The 14,793-nt window shown below is 39.2% G+C and overlaps 1 protein-coding gene across 1 annotated transcript in view; it reads right to left on the minus strand.

The window, feature by feature from the left end:
- Positions 1 to 14,793, minus strand: part of PREX2 (phosphatidylinositol-3,4,5-trisphosphate dependent Rac exchange factor 2) — a 291,836-nt gene that overhangs the window by 130,306 nt on the left and 146,737 nt on the right. Inside the window, exons 20-23 of the mRNA XM_027127947.1 lie at positions 11,651 to 11,787; positions 8,746 to 8,863; positions 5,996 to 6,180; positions 3,773 to 3,934 (exon numbers count right to left, since the gene is read on the minus strand). Of these exons, the coding sequence (XP_026983748.1) occupies positions 3,773 to 3,934; positions 5,996 to 6,180; positions 8,746 to 8,863; positions 11,651 to 11,787 (602 nt within the window). The remainder of the gene's footprint in view (positions 1 to 3,772; positions 3,935 to 5,995; positions 6,181 to 8,745; positions 8,864 to 11,650; positions 11,788 to 14,793) is intronic.

A 14,793-nucleotide genomic window follows, 5' to 3' on the forward strand; every position in this document is an offset into this window, starting at 1 on the left:
GAGAAAGCCCATGCACAGCAACGAAGACCCAACACAGCCAAAAATAAATAAAAATTAAAAAAAGAAAATCACTGGAAAAAAATCACATTTTGTCAGGTTTCCTTTTTAACTGCATCCAACTAAAATCCTCCTTTCTGGCCCAGGCAGTACGTCAACTCTTCATCAATCAGATCAGTCTCATTTCTAAGTCTTTGCCTTCATTTATGATCTCTCCCTTTACTCGAGAGCCATCTCTCTTCCTTTTCACTCTGACAGATCTTTCCAGCTGATAGCAGCTAGCTTCTGCTGACCACTCAGTCCGAGATGATTTCTCCATTACTGAAATGCTATTGCCCTTGCAGTCAGAACCATACTGTTTAGCACATCAGCTGAGTAGCGAAGTATCAACTACAGGTAAACAAACAACAACCAGTTTTAGAATAAAAGGGAGCAAGTTCAAATACCACTGCCGCTCCCAGCTGTGTGCCTTTGGGAAAGTTACTTGATCCCTCTGAGCTTCAGTCATTTCATCGATGAAACGGATAATATCTCATATCACTGTGTTGGTAAGATTATACAACACAGGCAAACTGTAAAATATAGCTAGTATGCAATGCCTGATATAGACTGCTATAAACTGTTGTGTGCTCTCTAACGGCACAGAGGACCAGCATATAGAGCAAGGTGCTGGGTGCCAGCGTGTTCAACCATTCATGGCAACACCTCCTAGTTGGCTAAGTAGTATTATTATCACTTCATGTATTTTGACCTTTCTTCCCAAGTAGATTGTACGTGGGGGAGGGCAGACTTCTTCAAATAACTGACTTAAGCCCCTATTGCCTATGTAAAAAGATACACATTTAGTAAGTATTTCCCCAGTCTTCCTGTCCCATCCTGCAACAAACTTGCTTTTGAGAACTTGAGTTTCTGACCAATGCTCTTTCATTAAAGAGTGTCTTAAAAATATCTTCCACATAAAACAAATTGCCGCTTCTTTTGCAGGGCTATGTTTATGGACACTGCCCTGACATTCCTGGTGTTGCCTCTTTGAAATCCAGGGTGACAGATTTCCTTTAGAACTTACACCAAGAAAACCTTTACTTCTCTTAAGAAACATGTATGTATCACAGGGATGCTGATAAATAAGTAACGGACAGTGTTTCCCTTTTCATTTTGGCCATCAGGAAGCTGAAGGCCAAATATAATATTCCACTTTAGCAAGTAAACAGAGTCTTAGGACCTGCTTACCTATAGCCCCCTTTTCCCTGATGGTCTATACCATCTGTTCTAATATAGCTTTACCTCTAAATTTACCTACTCATTTTCCTCCAATATTCATCCTTGCCTTCTTTCTCTTAGTAATAAAATTCCTTGAGTTTCAGTTTGGCACATGGATGCCTAGTTTGAGACTACATTTCCCAGCCTCCCTTTCACTAAACAACAGGATGTGAACAGTAGTGACGTGTACAACTTCTGGGTCCTGCCCTCAAAAGGAAGTGCTTTACTCTCCACTTCCTGTTTCCCCTTCTAAGGGGCATTCATTTAGACATGGTGGTGGTGCACCAGGTCTGGCTTTGTGGAAGAGGGCAAAATCCTAGGGGAGAAAACAAAAGTATAGAAGGATCCCTAGAAGATCATCAAGCCCCACCTCACTGGACTCCTATCAGATTGTACTTTCACATGAGTGAGAAATAAACTTTCTATCTGGTTTAAGCCTCTGTTGCCTTGGTCCTTCTTAAAGCAGCTGAATCAATACCCTATGTAATATACCCTCATCTTAATGTTTTATTTTTATTTCTATATTTTACCTTTTCTTATGTGTATTTCTTTAAGCTACTTCTACTGCTTTTGCTGTTTGAATGAATGGAGAGAAGAAAATAGGAACAAAATCCAAAAAAGGTAGAAAAATGACACATGCAAGTGACAAGCTTGACAACCAGAATCTGCCTGAACCCTACCATGCTTTATACAGATCCATCTCTGAAGTAGAATGACTCTCTTTTCAAAATGTGTTCAAAAGGGGACTACTAATTTGCATTTTTTTAGAGCTTTTAAATTTCACTTCAAAGCATTGTCACCTCTCATAGAGACAGGAGAAGTAAAAAGAAAATCTTCCGTTCTTCAGCTTCAACGGGACATATCCATGGAATCTTTCCCAAACTTAAAGAGGTCAATAGCAATCATGGAAAGAAGGTGAACAGATGTGACAGTTATGCAGTGATCTTGAATATCATTTTTTCTTCATGTAAATGGACTTATAAAAAATTATGACATCAATACATATTCAACTTAACAAGCCTAACAGTGTAGGAAAGGCTTAAAGAAAAACACAGTGAGCCTGCTTCCCCTTCCCCTACCTGAGGCAACCAAATTGAAATCCCTTGGGTATTCGTTCCATTTCCCTATTTTTGTATGGAAATATCTGGACACATATTGACTTATCTTTTATTTGCCATACCAAACATAGACAGTTAACTCATATTCATAAACGCTGGGATAAATAATATTTCCTAGTATGACTACCAAAATTTAAGCAACCGGCCTCACTTTGAGGGAAATAATTAGCTAGCCTCCCACTGACACAAACAGGAAAAAAAAAAGAAAACCTACTATATGCTTTAGAGATCAATTTTTATTTATTCTACCTCTAAAATATATCCTCGAGTTCACCAAATGTTCTCTGTCTCCTCTGTCTTCCCCAGAGTCCAAGCCATGACCGTCACTCACCTGGACTATTGCAATCGCTTCCCACCCCTCTCTACGCCTCACTTCTTGCCCCTTGCAATCCATTCCTACAGAGGAACTGGCATGATCTTTCAAAAACCTAAATTAGATGAAGTCATCCTTCTTTCTAAAATTTTCCAACTGCTTCTCATCGGTGTAAGAAGAAAATCCAAACACCTTCCAAAGTCCCGAAAGGTACAAAGAGCTTCCACGGCGCCTCATACCTGTCCCTGCCAAAGCCTCCGCCCTTACGACTGACTGGTCACTCTTCCCCTGACACCCTGACCTTCTTTTTGCTTTGGGGCCTCTGTACTAGCTGCTCTGTCTACCTGGACGCTTTTTCCTCCCATTTAAAGGAAGAGTTCCACTTGTCATTCAGACATGAGTTTCCCAGAGAGGCTTCCTCTGTAGCCACCCAGCCTAGAGTTCCCACCCTGGCACTCCCCGCCGTAGCTTTCCTCATAACTCTCTCCAATTTTTGATTTCCCCCTTTGTAGAGATTTATTTACTTCGTTGTTGTCTCCCCCACTCAAATGGAAGCACCGTGAGAGGAAAGACCTTCTCTCCTTTGCTGCCGTATTCCTGGTACCAAGAACACTTCTTCACACACAAAAGGTGCTCAATTAATACGTCAAATGAATGAGGCAATGAATCCATTTAAAACAGCCGATGCTCCATGTACTTTCTGATTGAGGGCTCTGTTCCCTCTGTCAAGAGAACAGGGAAAGAAGAACTATAGTGTAATAATAAAAATCTGATTTCAGAATTAGGTGGCCTGGATTTAAACCCCAACTCTATTCTTTCCAGTAAGTAATTTAATTCTTTAGGCCTCAGTTATTATTTTTGGAAAATGTGGAATAAAGGCTTAGCTTACAAGTTTGCAAAGATCAAATGAGGCAAAGGATGTAAAGGCATTCAAAAAACTCTAAAATGTTACATAAATGTTATCATTATTTCAATAAAGCAGTACATAAATAAGTAATGAAAAATATCAAGAATTGAATTCAATTTGACATTAATAACAATTTAAATAATAATTACTTGTAAAATACATACATAGAGCTTTTACCTTTTTATAACTGGATATTCTCTGACATATGCGCTCAATTTTTTCATTGCAAACAGCACTGAATTTACTCTGAAGGTCAGTAGGAATCACCTCGCTCAAAGAGTTAAGGCTGGTGCAGTTCTGTACAAAATGATCATCGCTTTTAGCCAGGGCTTCAAGAATCTGTAGACACACACACACACACACACACACACACACACACACAAAATAGAACAAGAAAATAAAAACCTTCAAAATCAGCCAAACAAAATGTTCACGATTCCACAGCACAGGGTGACTCTCCCCAGTGTGCTTGCTGCTTTCAGCTGCCCGGGATTTGTGTGTTCAATAAACCCTGGCAGTGAAGTGATGGACTTCTGTGTCTGGCATCTCCTGTTTTCCCTTCTGCTGGCTATAAAAGGCTGCCTGAGGGAGGTGAGGGGACTTCAAAGACTCCCTGCTGGATAAATCAGTACACTCTGATGTGTACACTCTCATATTTTAGTCAGAGTTACTCAGAACATTTTTTTCTCTCAGTTTGGTAGTAGAACAACAAAAACTAAGGAAAACCATAACCTTGCTTGCTACTGAGAGCCTGGTACAGAAAGTACGTTTAACAAATGTTTGCTGAAGGAATGAATACATGAGACTTTCTCTTGATAAAGTAAAAAGCACTGTTGCTTTCAGCGTCTGAACTCCATCTGATAAAAGTGTTAGATAAAAGCATCCACATGACGTATTCAGCTAGTAAATCCTTTTGGCTGTTTTAATCAATTATAAGGCAGCGTGTGTGTGTGTGTGTGTGTGTGTGTGTGTGTACACCATGAATCACTGAGAATTTCTCATGAACTGGGAATTAATTATGTTTATTATTTATATGTAGCATTCATGATAGTTCAAAGATCACAAAGACTGATTACACCCTCACCTGACAGGTTTATAATATTGTGTGAGACAACCTACAGACGCTGTGTTTATTCGACCTCCTTCACCACCTCCATTCCCCTGTCTTGCAGAATATAGAGTGTGAGTTTTTTGTTTCATCACTAGTCTAGAGATTAGAGCTCATTTTAGCATTAGCAGTGTGATCTTGGTTAAATTTCGTAATTTCTTTGACTTTCTTTTCTTCATGTGTAAAACAGAAATCTGTGCAGACTAAGTTGTACAGTTGTCATATATAAAGTAATCCACGTAATCTTGCCAATTTGAAATAGCTAGAAAATGAGATAAAATAATTACAGTAACCTGATCCCAAACTCTTCCATGGATCCTCTTAATGGTATAATGTAGCTGGGAAGGGGTTGCATTTTGAAAATACAGATTCTCTATCAGTAGGTACATATAGTGGTACAATGCCATCAGAATGATGGGATTTTTTTCAAAAGTTAACTTTCAGAATATAAAACAAAAACATAAAATAATTATTTTTGAAATAGTGCATTTGGATTTTTATATTATTTTTCTGCTAAAATAAAAAAATACATGTTATTAATGCTAGATCTATCTCAACTACACACATTCAAAACAAGAACTGAAATGAAGAAATAAAGGTGGCAAAGCTATACAAAAGCAGATGGAACACTAAAGCTCCAACCTGTGGAGGGTCCAACAGGAGTCTGATCGATTTACCTTGTGGCAGGATCATGAAAAGCAAACACAGGGTCGCCTCTTACTTAGCATATGTTTTATCCATTTGGATGAAGACCCCCTTTCTCCCTTCCTGTTTTGCTGTAGTCTAAGGACTAAGTACAAGATCCCTTGCAACTAAGAATTGTATAAATACCTGAAGATCTATTCATAAACTGATCTCTAAGCTTCGAGCAATTTTATGAAATAAACATGAGACTTGCAGAATTTGAATGCGTTTTACGACTTCAAATATTCTTCACAGGATTATGTACATTTAGGAAAGCACCACCTGTCATGAAAACCATCTGAAACGTATTCATGATACTGAGTTAACAGACGTAGTAAACTTACTAAATGCAAAGACACCTTTGCCAAATCAACTAATGCTCGCCTGGGCAAGCGTCCCATCTAACATGACACTGTGCTCCAAGAGATCAATTAAAAAAAAAAAAGACTGTACACAAACTGAGTAATGGGGGAAAAAAGAAAAAGAACTTCAGTGAGTGGACAGCTGAAACATGTACAGCTATTTACATTTTTTGAAGTGGGGGTGAGGGAGGGTTTTAGCTGCTTAACCAAGAACAAAATCCCTTCCTTTGCCGGGATCGCTCGTACCTTGGCAGTGAGGCTGAAGAAACCTTTGGGTTCGATCATCTTCTCCACCACGTTGCACTTGATCCCGGCGGTGCTGTCATACTCGTACACGACGCCATACTCTAGGTGGACGTTATCCACCGTCAGACTCACGTGCTCCTTCTTCCCGTCGATGATGGCCATGGTGTTGAACTTGTCAATTACCTCTGGAATAAACATAACTTTAATTCAGCAAATTCAGGAAGGGTTTGTTAATCTCTTCAAATAATTTGAGTCTCTTTGAATAATTTTTAAAGAGTTCTTTAAAGGGTGACTAAATCTGCTGTGCTAAATGAAGCGTCTATTCTTGTTAACATTTTAAAAAATAAGAACATTTAAAAAAATACATGATTGACCGATCCAAATCTTACCACTCTAATATGGCTAGTCTTATCTTTACACACCCGTTTTGATCTATGGACCATATGTATGCCTATTTATACCTATATCAACATTAAACGTACAATTTTTTCATTAAAAGCATGCATAACTTAAAGTCAGGGTTCCTAAAACTGCGTCAAACATTGGATGAATATTTTCTCAAAGCAGAAAAAATACAGAAAACCATATTGAAGAAGCAGAAAGGAGATGGAATAATAATTTTTTTAAGCAGGGAGTGCCTGAATTTTCCCAAACAGCATCTTCTGAAGCTGACTCATTGCGAAAATGTGTCATTGTTCACTGTAATAAAATTTCCATCTGGAATGTATTCCTATAGGTTTTTGGCCAACAATCAGTCAGCTAGGGGAAAAAAACACCTAAAGTCTCAAGCAAGAAACTGCTGAGGAATCTAACAGTAAATAGTAAATAAGCGAAAAGAGAATATTAGCTTACTTAGTACAATTAAGCCCTAGAATAGCAGAAACAGTAAACATAAAATAGGCAAAAGCAGGGCTTCCCTGTTGGCGCAGTGGTTAAGAATCGACCTGCCAACGCAGGGGACATGGGTTCGAGCCCTGGTCCGGGAAGATCCCACATGCCACGGAGCAACTAAGCCCACGCGCCTGAACTACTGAGACTGCGCTCTGGAGCCTGTGAGCCACAACTACTGAGCCCACGTGTCACAACTACTGAAGCCCACGCACCTAGAGCCTGTGCTCTGCAACAAGAAAAGCCACTGCAATGAGAAGCCCACGTACCGCAACGAAGAGTAGCCCCTGCTCTCCGCAACTAGAGAAAGCCCGCACGCAGCAACGAAGACCCAACGCAGCCAAAAATAAATAAATAAAATAAATAAATTTATTTTAAAAAATAGGCAAAGGCAGAAAAATGGTTTTCTTTAAAATAATTAAGTCCAAGAATAGCTATAAATCAATTTCCAGAGCATCTCATTAACCCATTCTACCTTTCACCGTGGCACTGATGATGATTAGCAAAAACTAACTATAAATGAGGAATAAAAGCCTCAAGATAAGGTCCTGAGATTTGTCCTGGTTTGAATAAATAAAAGAGCTGATTTAGCACTACAGCTTTGCTGCTCCAGTGAGACTGAAATATTCCTGATGTTGTTCATGATCTGAGAAGCTCCTCCCAAGTGCCCTTCCAGGAATGGAGGGAAAACCGCTTTTCCTAAGTACCCCCATATGATTCAGTGTGCATAGCGAATTCTCCAGCTATGCTGGTTCGGAAGAAACTAATAGTACAATAAAAATGTCCAGAGACATCCACCAATAGTATAAGTGGAAAGATACCAAGAAAATGTAGGAGAGGATTCAAGGACTTCCACGAAAATGTTTATAATGATATTTCAAGGTATTTGTTACATGCAAACGTAAACGTAGTTGCCTCAGTCCCTTCACCCTTCGCCACTGAATACAGTGACCTGCAGGTTTGCTTCACTGAGAAAACAGAAATGGTATGAGTCCTTATCAAAAGATCTCTCTCCCCGTCATACTCGCATTATTAGTTTGCCTCCTTCATTACTGTAAGAATACAGTAAAAGTTACTTGAATCAAGAAAGTATTTTCAAAACAAGGACCTACTGTATAGCACAGGGAACTATATTCAATATCTTATAATAACCTATAATGGAAAAAACTCTGAAAAAGAATACATATATACGTATAACAATCACTTTGCTGTACACCTGAAACTTACACAACATTGTAAATCAACTACATTTCTATTTAAAAGAAAAGGAAAAAAATGTATTTTCAAAGGAACTATGGACCTTCTAAACTAGGGCTTCTCCTATTGTAATGTACATACAGATAAGACCTTGTTAAAATGGAGATTCCCATTCAGTAGATCTGGGGTGGGGCTGAGATTCTGCATCTCTGTCTTACTCAGGTGATGCTGATACTGCTGGTTTGTGAACCACAGTGGAGTGGGAAGGTGCACACCATGTTTAAACTCAAAATAAGGAAACATCCTAACTTGGGTTTGAATCGTCATTCCACTGCTTCCTGGCTTGGGCACGCCCATTCACCTATATGGGTCTCTATTTCTTCTCCCATAAAATGAGAATGATGATAATCACACCTTTAACAGATTTTCGTTTTTGATGACTTGATGAGATAATCCACGTAAAACATTTAATAAAGTACCTAAGAAAATGTCATAGCTATTCTATGTCAGTCACCAGCAATTATGACTTAGGGATTTGACGTGGCATCTATCTGAGATGACTAAGAAGTGGCTTGAACATATAAGGTTTTCAATAACTGGGATGCAGCAATGGCACAAGGACAAAGAATACTATAGGGCAATGAGGAGAAAAAGGAGGAACCCACCTTCTACTTTACAGTCAAAAGCATCCCCTGCTTCATCTCCTGGGGGTTTGGAGTTAGACTTCTGAAGGTCTTCCTGAGCGCTCTCAATGCTGTTATAAACCCACTGAATGGAATCTTGCTGGAAATGAGGGGGAGAAAGAAACCTCAGAGGTATTAGTGCTTCCTGAAATGCATATCCATTTCATAAACCTGCTTCAAAAGGAGAGTTGACAATCTTATTCTTCTAGTTTAAATACAATAAAATACAATAACATTTGAAAGAGAAGGAAAATCAATGTCAGAAACTAATAGAAAGTCGGTGGCATTATTTTTCAACAGGGACTTCCCTGGTGGGGCAGTGGTTAAGAATCCGCCTGCCAATGCAGGGGACATGGGTTTGAGCCCTGGTGCAGGAAGATCCCACATGCCATGGAGAAATTAAGCCCATGAGCCACAACTATGGAGCCTACGCTCTAGAGCCCACAAGCCACAACTACTGAAGCCTGCGCGCCTAGAGCCCATGCTCCGCAACAAGAGAAGCCACCGTAATGAGAAGTCTGCGCACCACACCAAAGAGTAGCCCCCACTCGCCACAACTAGAGAAAGCCTGCATGCAGCAATGAAGACCCAACACAGCCAAAAATAAATAAATTAAAATAAATAAATTTAAAAAAGATTAATAAGTCAGTGAGAAACTGATAGGATGATAAAACTAAAAAAAATATTTTTCAACAAACTGACAAACTTTCTAAGCTTGAGATTTTTTCTTCCAACGATAGATAGGCTTTTAAATAAGATGTATTTCCCATATGTCTTAAATGACTCAAGTCTATCTCAAAATGAATTATAAATTACATTTTTACATAAATGTTAGATAGGCACTTTTCTGAAGAAGCAATGGTCTATAATTGTACAAATGATTTAAATGCTCTCCTAACAGTCACATATGTTTCAACACTTTTAATGGTTTTTGTGAGTCAAACCAATAAGAAAATTGGAAGAACACCTTTCATCTCATGGGGTTCCCAATTGATATAACTATCTTTTAATCCTTCCACGTCAGAAATCATCCTACATTTTCATTGAAGTAGCAGTTCCTGTCTTATTTAGATAAATGAGAGATGAAATGGCTACCAAGTAATGCTTTCAGGGTTGCATTACTACTTTAATGTTTGTACTTTTCCTAGGTAAGATGATAAGCTGAGTTACATGACTGAAGTGTGATATAATTTGTACTATCCATTTTTCTCTTATATTAACTTCACAATTGCGTTTGATTATTATATTGCTATCCATCATTAAAATGCTAGTTAACATTTAATCATTCAAGTACACCTTGGTGACCTGTTGTGGCCTCCAAGTAACCACTTCCCCAGAGTCCACACCTTTGTGTAGCTCCTTCTTACACTCATCCTGGGCTTGGTCATGTGATCTGACTCTTCAAAGGGAGAGCAGTAGCAAGCATGATGTAAAGAGTTGACTGCCTGTAATATTCCCTCTTGAAACCCAGATACCGTGCAGAAAGGAGAATTCTGCTAAGGAATGGAAAGGAAGGCCAGGTGGAGGGGCTCTGGAGCGAGAGGACATCAGGAGGGGAACCCCAGCACTAGTCAGTTCCCAGCAGAACAAAGCCACATCAGGACAAAGCCCTCACAGGAACCAACACCCAGTCAACCCGGAGAACCAAGAGAAACAATTAATCACTGTTGTTCTAAGTCACTACGTTTCGGGACAGTCTGTTTTGTGGCAATGGATACCCAATAGAGCATGTTATTCACTTAGTGAATTTTTCTGTCCATTTATTGCTTTTCTTAATTATTTCACTGATCAACACCTCTCCAACAAGGAAGACAGGGGAAATGAAAAGAAATGAAACTCAAATCAATTTGGCCACCTTTTAAAATTTTGAGAGAAGGGGGAAAATTTGATCATTTAAGTAGTATCTTTTTAAAACTTCATTTACTAATACAGTTCAATAAATATTTATTTATTAAACTACTGTCAACCCAAATAACCTACGCTTCTACGTGTGAATTCCAATCTGCTGTGCTCTTTTGACCTTACTAGTAAGCAAAATTGATCAGCTATTTTCTTGTGGGCTCAGTATATTGTAGGATGTCAGTCCTGGCCTAGGAGAAAATAGCCACTCATCTTTCTGTTTTGGACACAAAGTCATATACTCAAATCTAGAAAAGAGTACCTCACCGAGCATGACAGAAAAAAACAGAAAGCCTTTCCTTTAAAATTCCTTTTGCACTCAGTTAATTAATTTGAGAGAATTTTCTCTTATAATCCAACACTCCCTTGTATCTCACGAGATAATAAGCTTTACTTATCAATTAGGATTCAAATTTTATTTTTGTACAGCACTTAAACTTTGGATCAGAGGACAGTGCTTAAGATTTTAAGTAATGGCAAACACATATTGGTATTTTCTTTTAAAAGCTAAATCCAGCTACCTAAATAAAAATATATCCAACAGTCAATCACAGACCCTATAAAACCCACAATTTTTTCTTTTTCACAGAAGTTTTATAATAAACAGTGTAAGCAGTAATAATTCATATATACAGATGGAGGTACAGCTGACCATTATAGATTCTAAGGCAATCACAAGAGTCAAGACCTTTGGATTTCAATTTGATAAACAGTTAGCTATTTGAAAATTCATCACAATGAAAATGAAAATAGCCCAGAGCACTTTTTAAACTGGTGATAATACTGTAGCAGCAAAATGTGGCCATTTAAGCAGAATCGATTATAACTAATTATGCAGATAAAACAAGCATTATGCGATTGAAAGTTCTGCACTTAAACGTGAACTTGTCAGTGGAAACCACAGACAGCCCTGGCACTATCCCATGCTGTCCCCGGGGCCTTCTGTGCAAGTTTGTGATCACAGCTACACCAGCCAAGGGTAGTTTACCTTCGTTGGTCTCCTGTACTTCCTGCAGGCCGTGACATGGGCAATAACACTGGCGTGTGTCTCTTTGCTGACATTGATTCCATTTACTTTGATGATACACTGTCCAGGGTGAAGACCAGCGGCTGCGGCCACGGTTCCTTTAAATACAAATGAGAAAACTGCCAAAAACTAATTTTAGGAATATGATTCATTTTTATCCCATATACCGTAAGGAAAGCAATTTTGAAATATGATAAACATCTAGCTAGCATGTTCTTGATGAATCTGGCTCTGACGGCAATGCCCTCTCAAAAATTCCCTGCTTGGGCTTCCCTGGTGGCGCAGTGGTTGAGAGTCCGCCTGCCGATGCAGGGGACACGGGTTCGTGCCTCGGTCCGGGAGGATCCCACATGCCGCGGAGCGGCTGGGCCCGTGAGCCATGGCCGCTGAGCCTGCGCATCCGGAGCCTGTGCTCCACAACGGGAGAGGCCACAGCAGTGAGAGGCCCGCGTACCACAAAAAAAAATTCCCTGCTTTTTAACTGGCCATTCAAACTGTGTTGAACAAATATCTTCCCACCCCCTGAAGAATTAGTTTGAAGAGATACTGTGAAGAAACCTTTATAATGCTAATCAGTTATTTTCCCTTTCAAATGTCTAATTGATCTAATTTTCTAAATATGCATATATAATGGCACAATGAGAAAGCCAAAAATACAGGCCTTTTTACACTTCCTTTAGTCTACAAAATCTCTAAATATTTAAACAGTATTCACTTTCATTTTTTAAAATGCCAACAATTAAAAGAAATTCTTAAGGAAAAAAATCAAGTCAATTAGCAAGTAGGAGTGGACTGGATTTGCTAAGAAAAACAAGACTTCAGGATATGTACAAAGGGTCAGGAACCAGACAATTTGTGGAGAATAAAATTAATCAGAAAACATCAACTGTCCACCATTTATTTGCAGAGATATAGTGGCATATCCTAACAGGTGAGCTAAGATTTTCAGAACCTTCCAATCATTACTATTTGATATTCTGAGCAAATCAACATTTACAAAGCACCACTGCTAAATACAATGTACATAATTAACATCAATGATTATAAAACTCATCATAAGTATGTTAGAAGAGCTTTCCTTTGTAAGCAATTTCTCCCATGAAGGAATTATTAAACATCTTAAAGAAAAGAATTTATATTCAAGAAGACAGTATACATTTCTTCTCACTAAAATTCACTCCCAGAAATATGAAGTGGTTTTCCTGGATTGAGCTGAGTCTTGAGGGAGGGAGGGAGAATCGCAGCAGAAAGAACAGCCTAGAATCTAAAAAAAAGGGTACAAATGAACTTATCTACAGAACAGAAACAGAGTGACAGATGTAGAAAACAAACTTATGGTTACCAGGGGGTGGTGGCAAGGAAGGATACCCTGGGAGACTGGGAATGATATATACATACTACAATATATGAACTAGATAGCTAATAAGGACAGGGGACTCTATAGCCCAGGGAACTGTACTCAAGTCTTCTGTAATGGCCTATATGGGAAAAGAATCTAAAAAACAGTGGATGTATGTATATATATAAGTGATTCACTGTGCTGTACACCTGAAGCTAACACAACACTGTAAATCAACTCTACTCCAATAAAATTTTTTTAAAAAGAAGAAGAAGAAGAAAAAGAGCCTGAAAAAAGGCACTGAGTCAAGAATAACCTGGACATTTGGGACCATAGGAGCAGTCAGTGTGAGCTCAGAATGAAAGTGGGTGAGAGAGACCGGAGAGCAAAGCAGAGGCAGGTTGTGAAGTCTCTGTGCGCTTTGCGTGAAGTCCTGAGCGTGAACCTTACTATACACACAAGAGGAAAAACATTTAAGAATTTTAAGCAGAGAAGTGACATGATCGCTCCCAACCCCCGCCTACGCAGAGGATGGATCATCGGAGTTTAAGTCAAAAATCAAAATCACAGCAAGCATCCAGTGCAAATTCCCAGGATGGAATTAACGTAGCTTGAATTATAAAGGGGAGAACGAGATCAAGTTTCTGATGTTTGATGATGGTGTTGACGGAAAGGCTCTAGTCCGCACTCAGGATCACTCCTGTGCCTTCGGACTCAGTGGCTGAGTAGATGGAGAGAGAGAATACAGAAGGTAAAGCAGCTTCAGAGAATAGATAAAAAGTTCAGCTGGGGATAATACTGGGTTTCTTAAGGTGCCAAAGGTGCGTTTAGGTGGAGATGTTTAATAAACAATTAGATCTAGGCTATAGAACTCAAGAGATCTGGGCGGGAGAAAGAGATTTAGAAATCCCCAGCGAAGAGGGTCAATATGATTGTTTACGGAGAACAAGAAGGCAAAGAAGAGAAGAGAGTGCCAACAGTTCAGGGGTCAATAGATGAAGAGCTGGCAGAGGAGGGGTAGGAGAAAAATCTGAAAAGTACCGTCTCAGAAATCAAGTTAATGAACGTTTTAGGCCAACGGGAGCAGTCAGTTTAAACAAATGCAACAGAATATTCAATTAAGACAAGAACTCTCAATGTCCATTGTATTTTCCAGTTAAGTCCATGATTACTCTTATAAGACATGGGTTACTCTTGGAGACATGGGTAGGAGGTGGGAGGAGATGTCTATAGCCCTGGGCTAAAATTCAAATAGGAAGTGAGGAAGGGCCAGCCAAAATAAAGACCAGCATTTCAGGAAGTTTGGCACGACAAAAATAAGTTCTGAGAGCATTACTCTAGAGCGAAGGGTCTCAATCTTTGACATGCATACAGATCACCTGAGGATCTTGTTAAAATACAGATTCTGATTCAGTAAGTCTTAGATGGGGCCTGAGATTCTGCATTTCTAACCAGCTCCCAGGTGATGCCAACCTTGTAGGTCTGTGGACCACACCCTGTGTAGCAAGGATCTAGAAAGGAAAATAAGGGAAGAGGGAAGGTTTTGTATTTGCTGTTCAGTTTAAGACAGTTTTGTTTCTTTGTTTATTTCAATGAGAAACAACTGAGCATGTTTATAGCCTCTACTATAGTAATCCAGTGAAGAGAAACATAGAAAATTCTGGAATCGGAATATCTGACAGTGTAATACCACAGAGGCGGTATCTGAAGGGGTGGGCTCCAGAATATCTGTAGGGATATTAACCTTGAACTCCAGAGGGGAAAA

Source organism: Aethalodelphis obliquidens, unplaced genomic scaffold (assembly GCF_003676395.1).
Source record: "Aethalodelphis obliquidens isolate GAN/ISIS:26980383/991018 unplaced genomic scaffold, ASM367639v1 scaffold33, whole genome shotgun sequence".
NCBI lineage: Eukaryota > Metazoa > Chordata > Mammalia > Artiodactyla > Delphinidae > Aethalodelphis > Aethalodelphis obliquidens.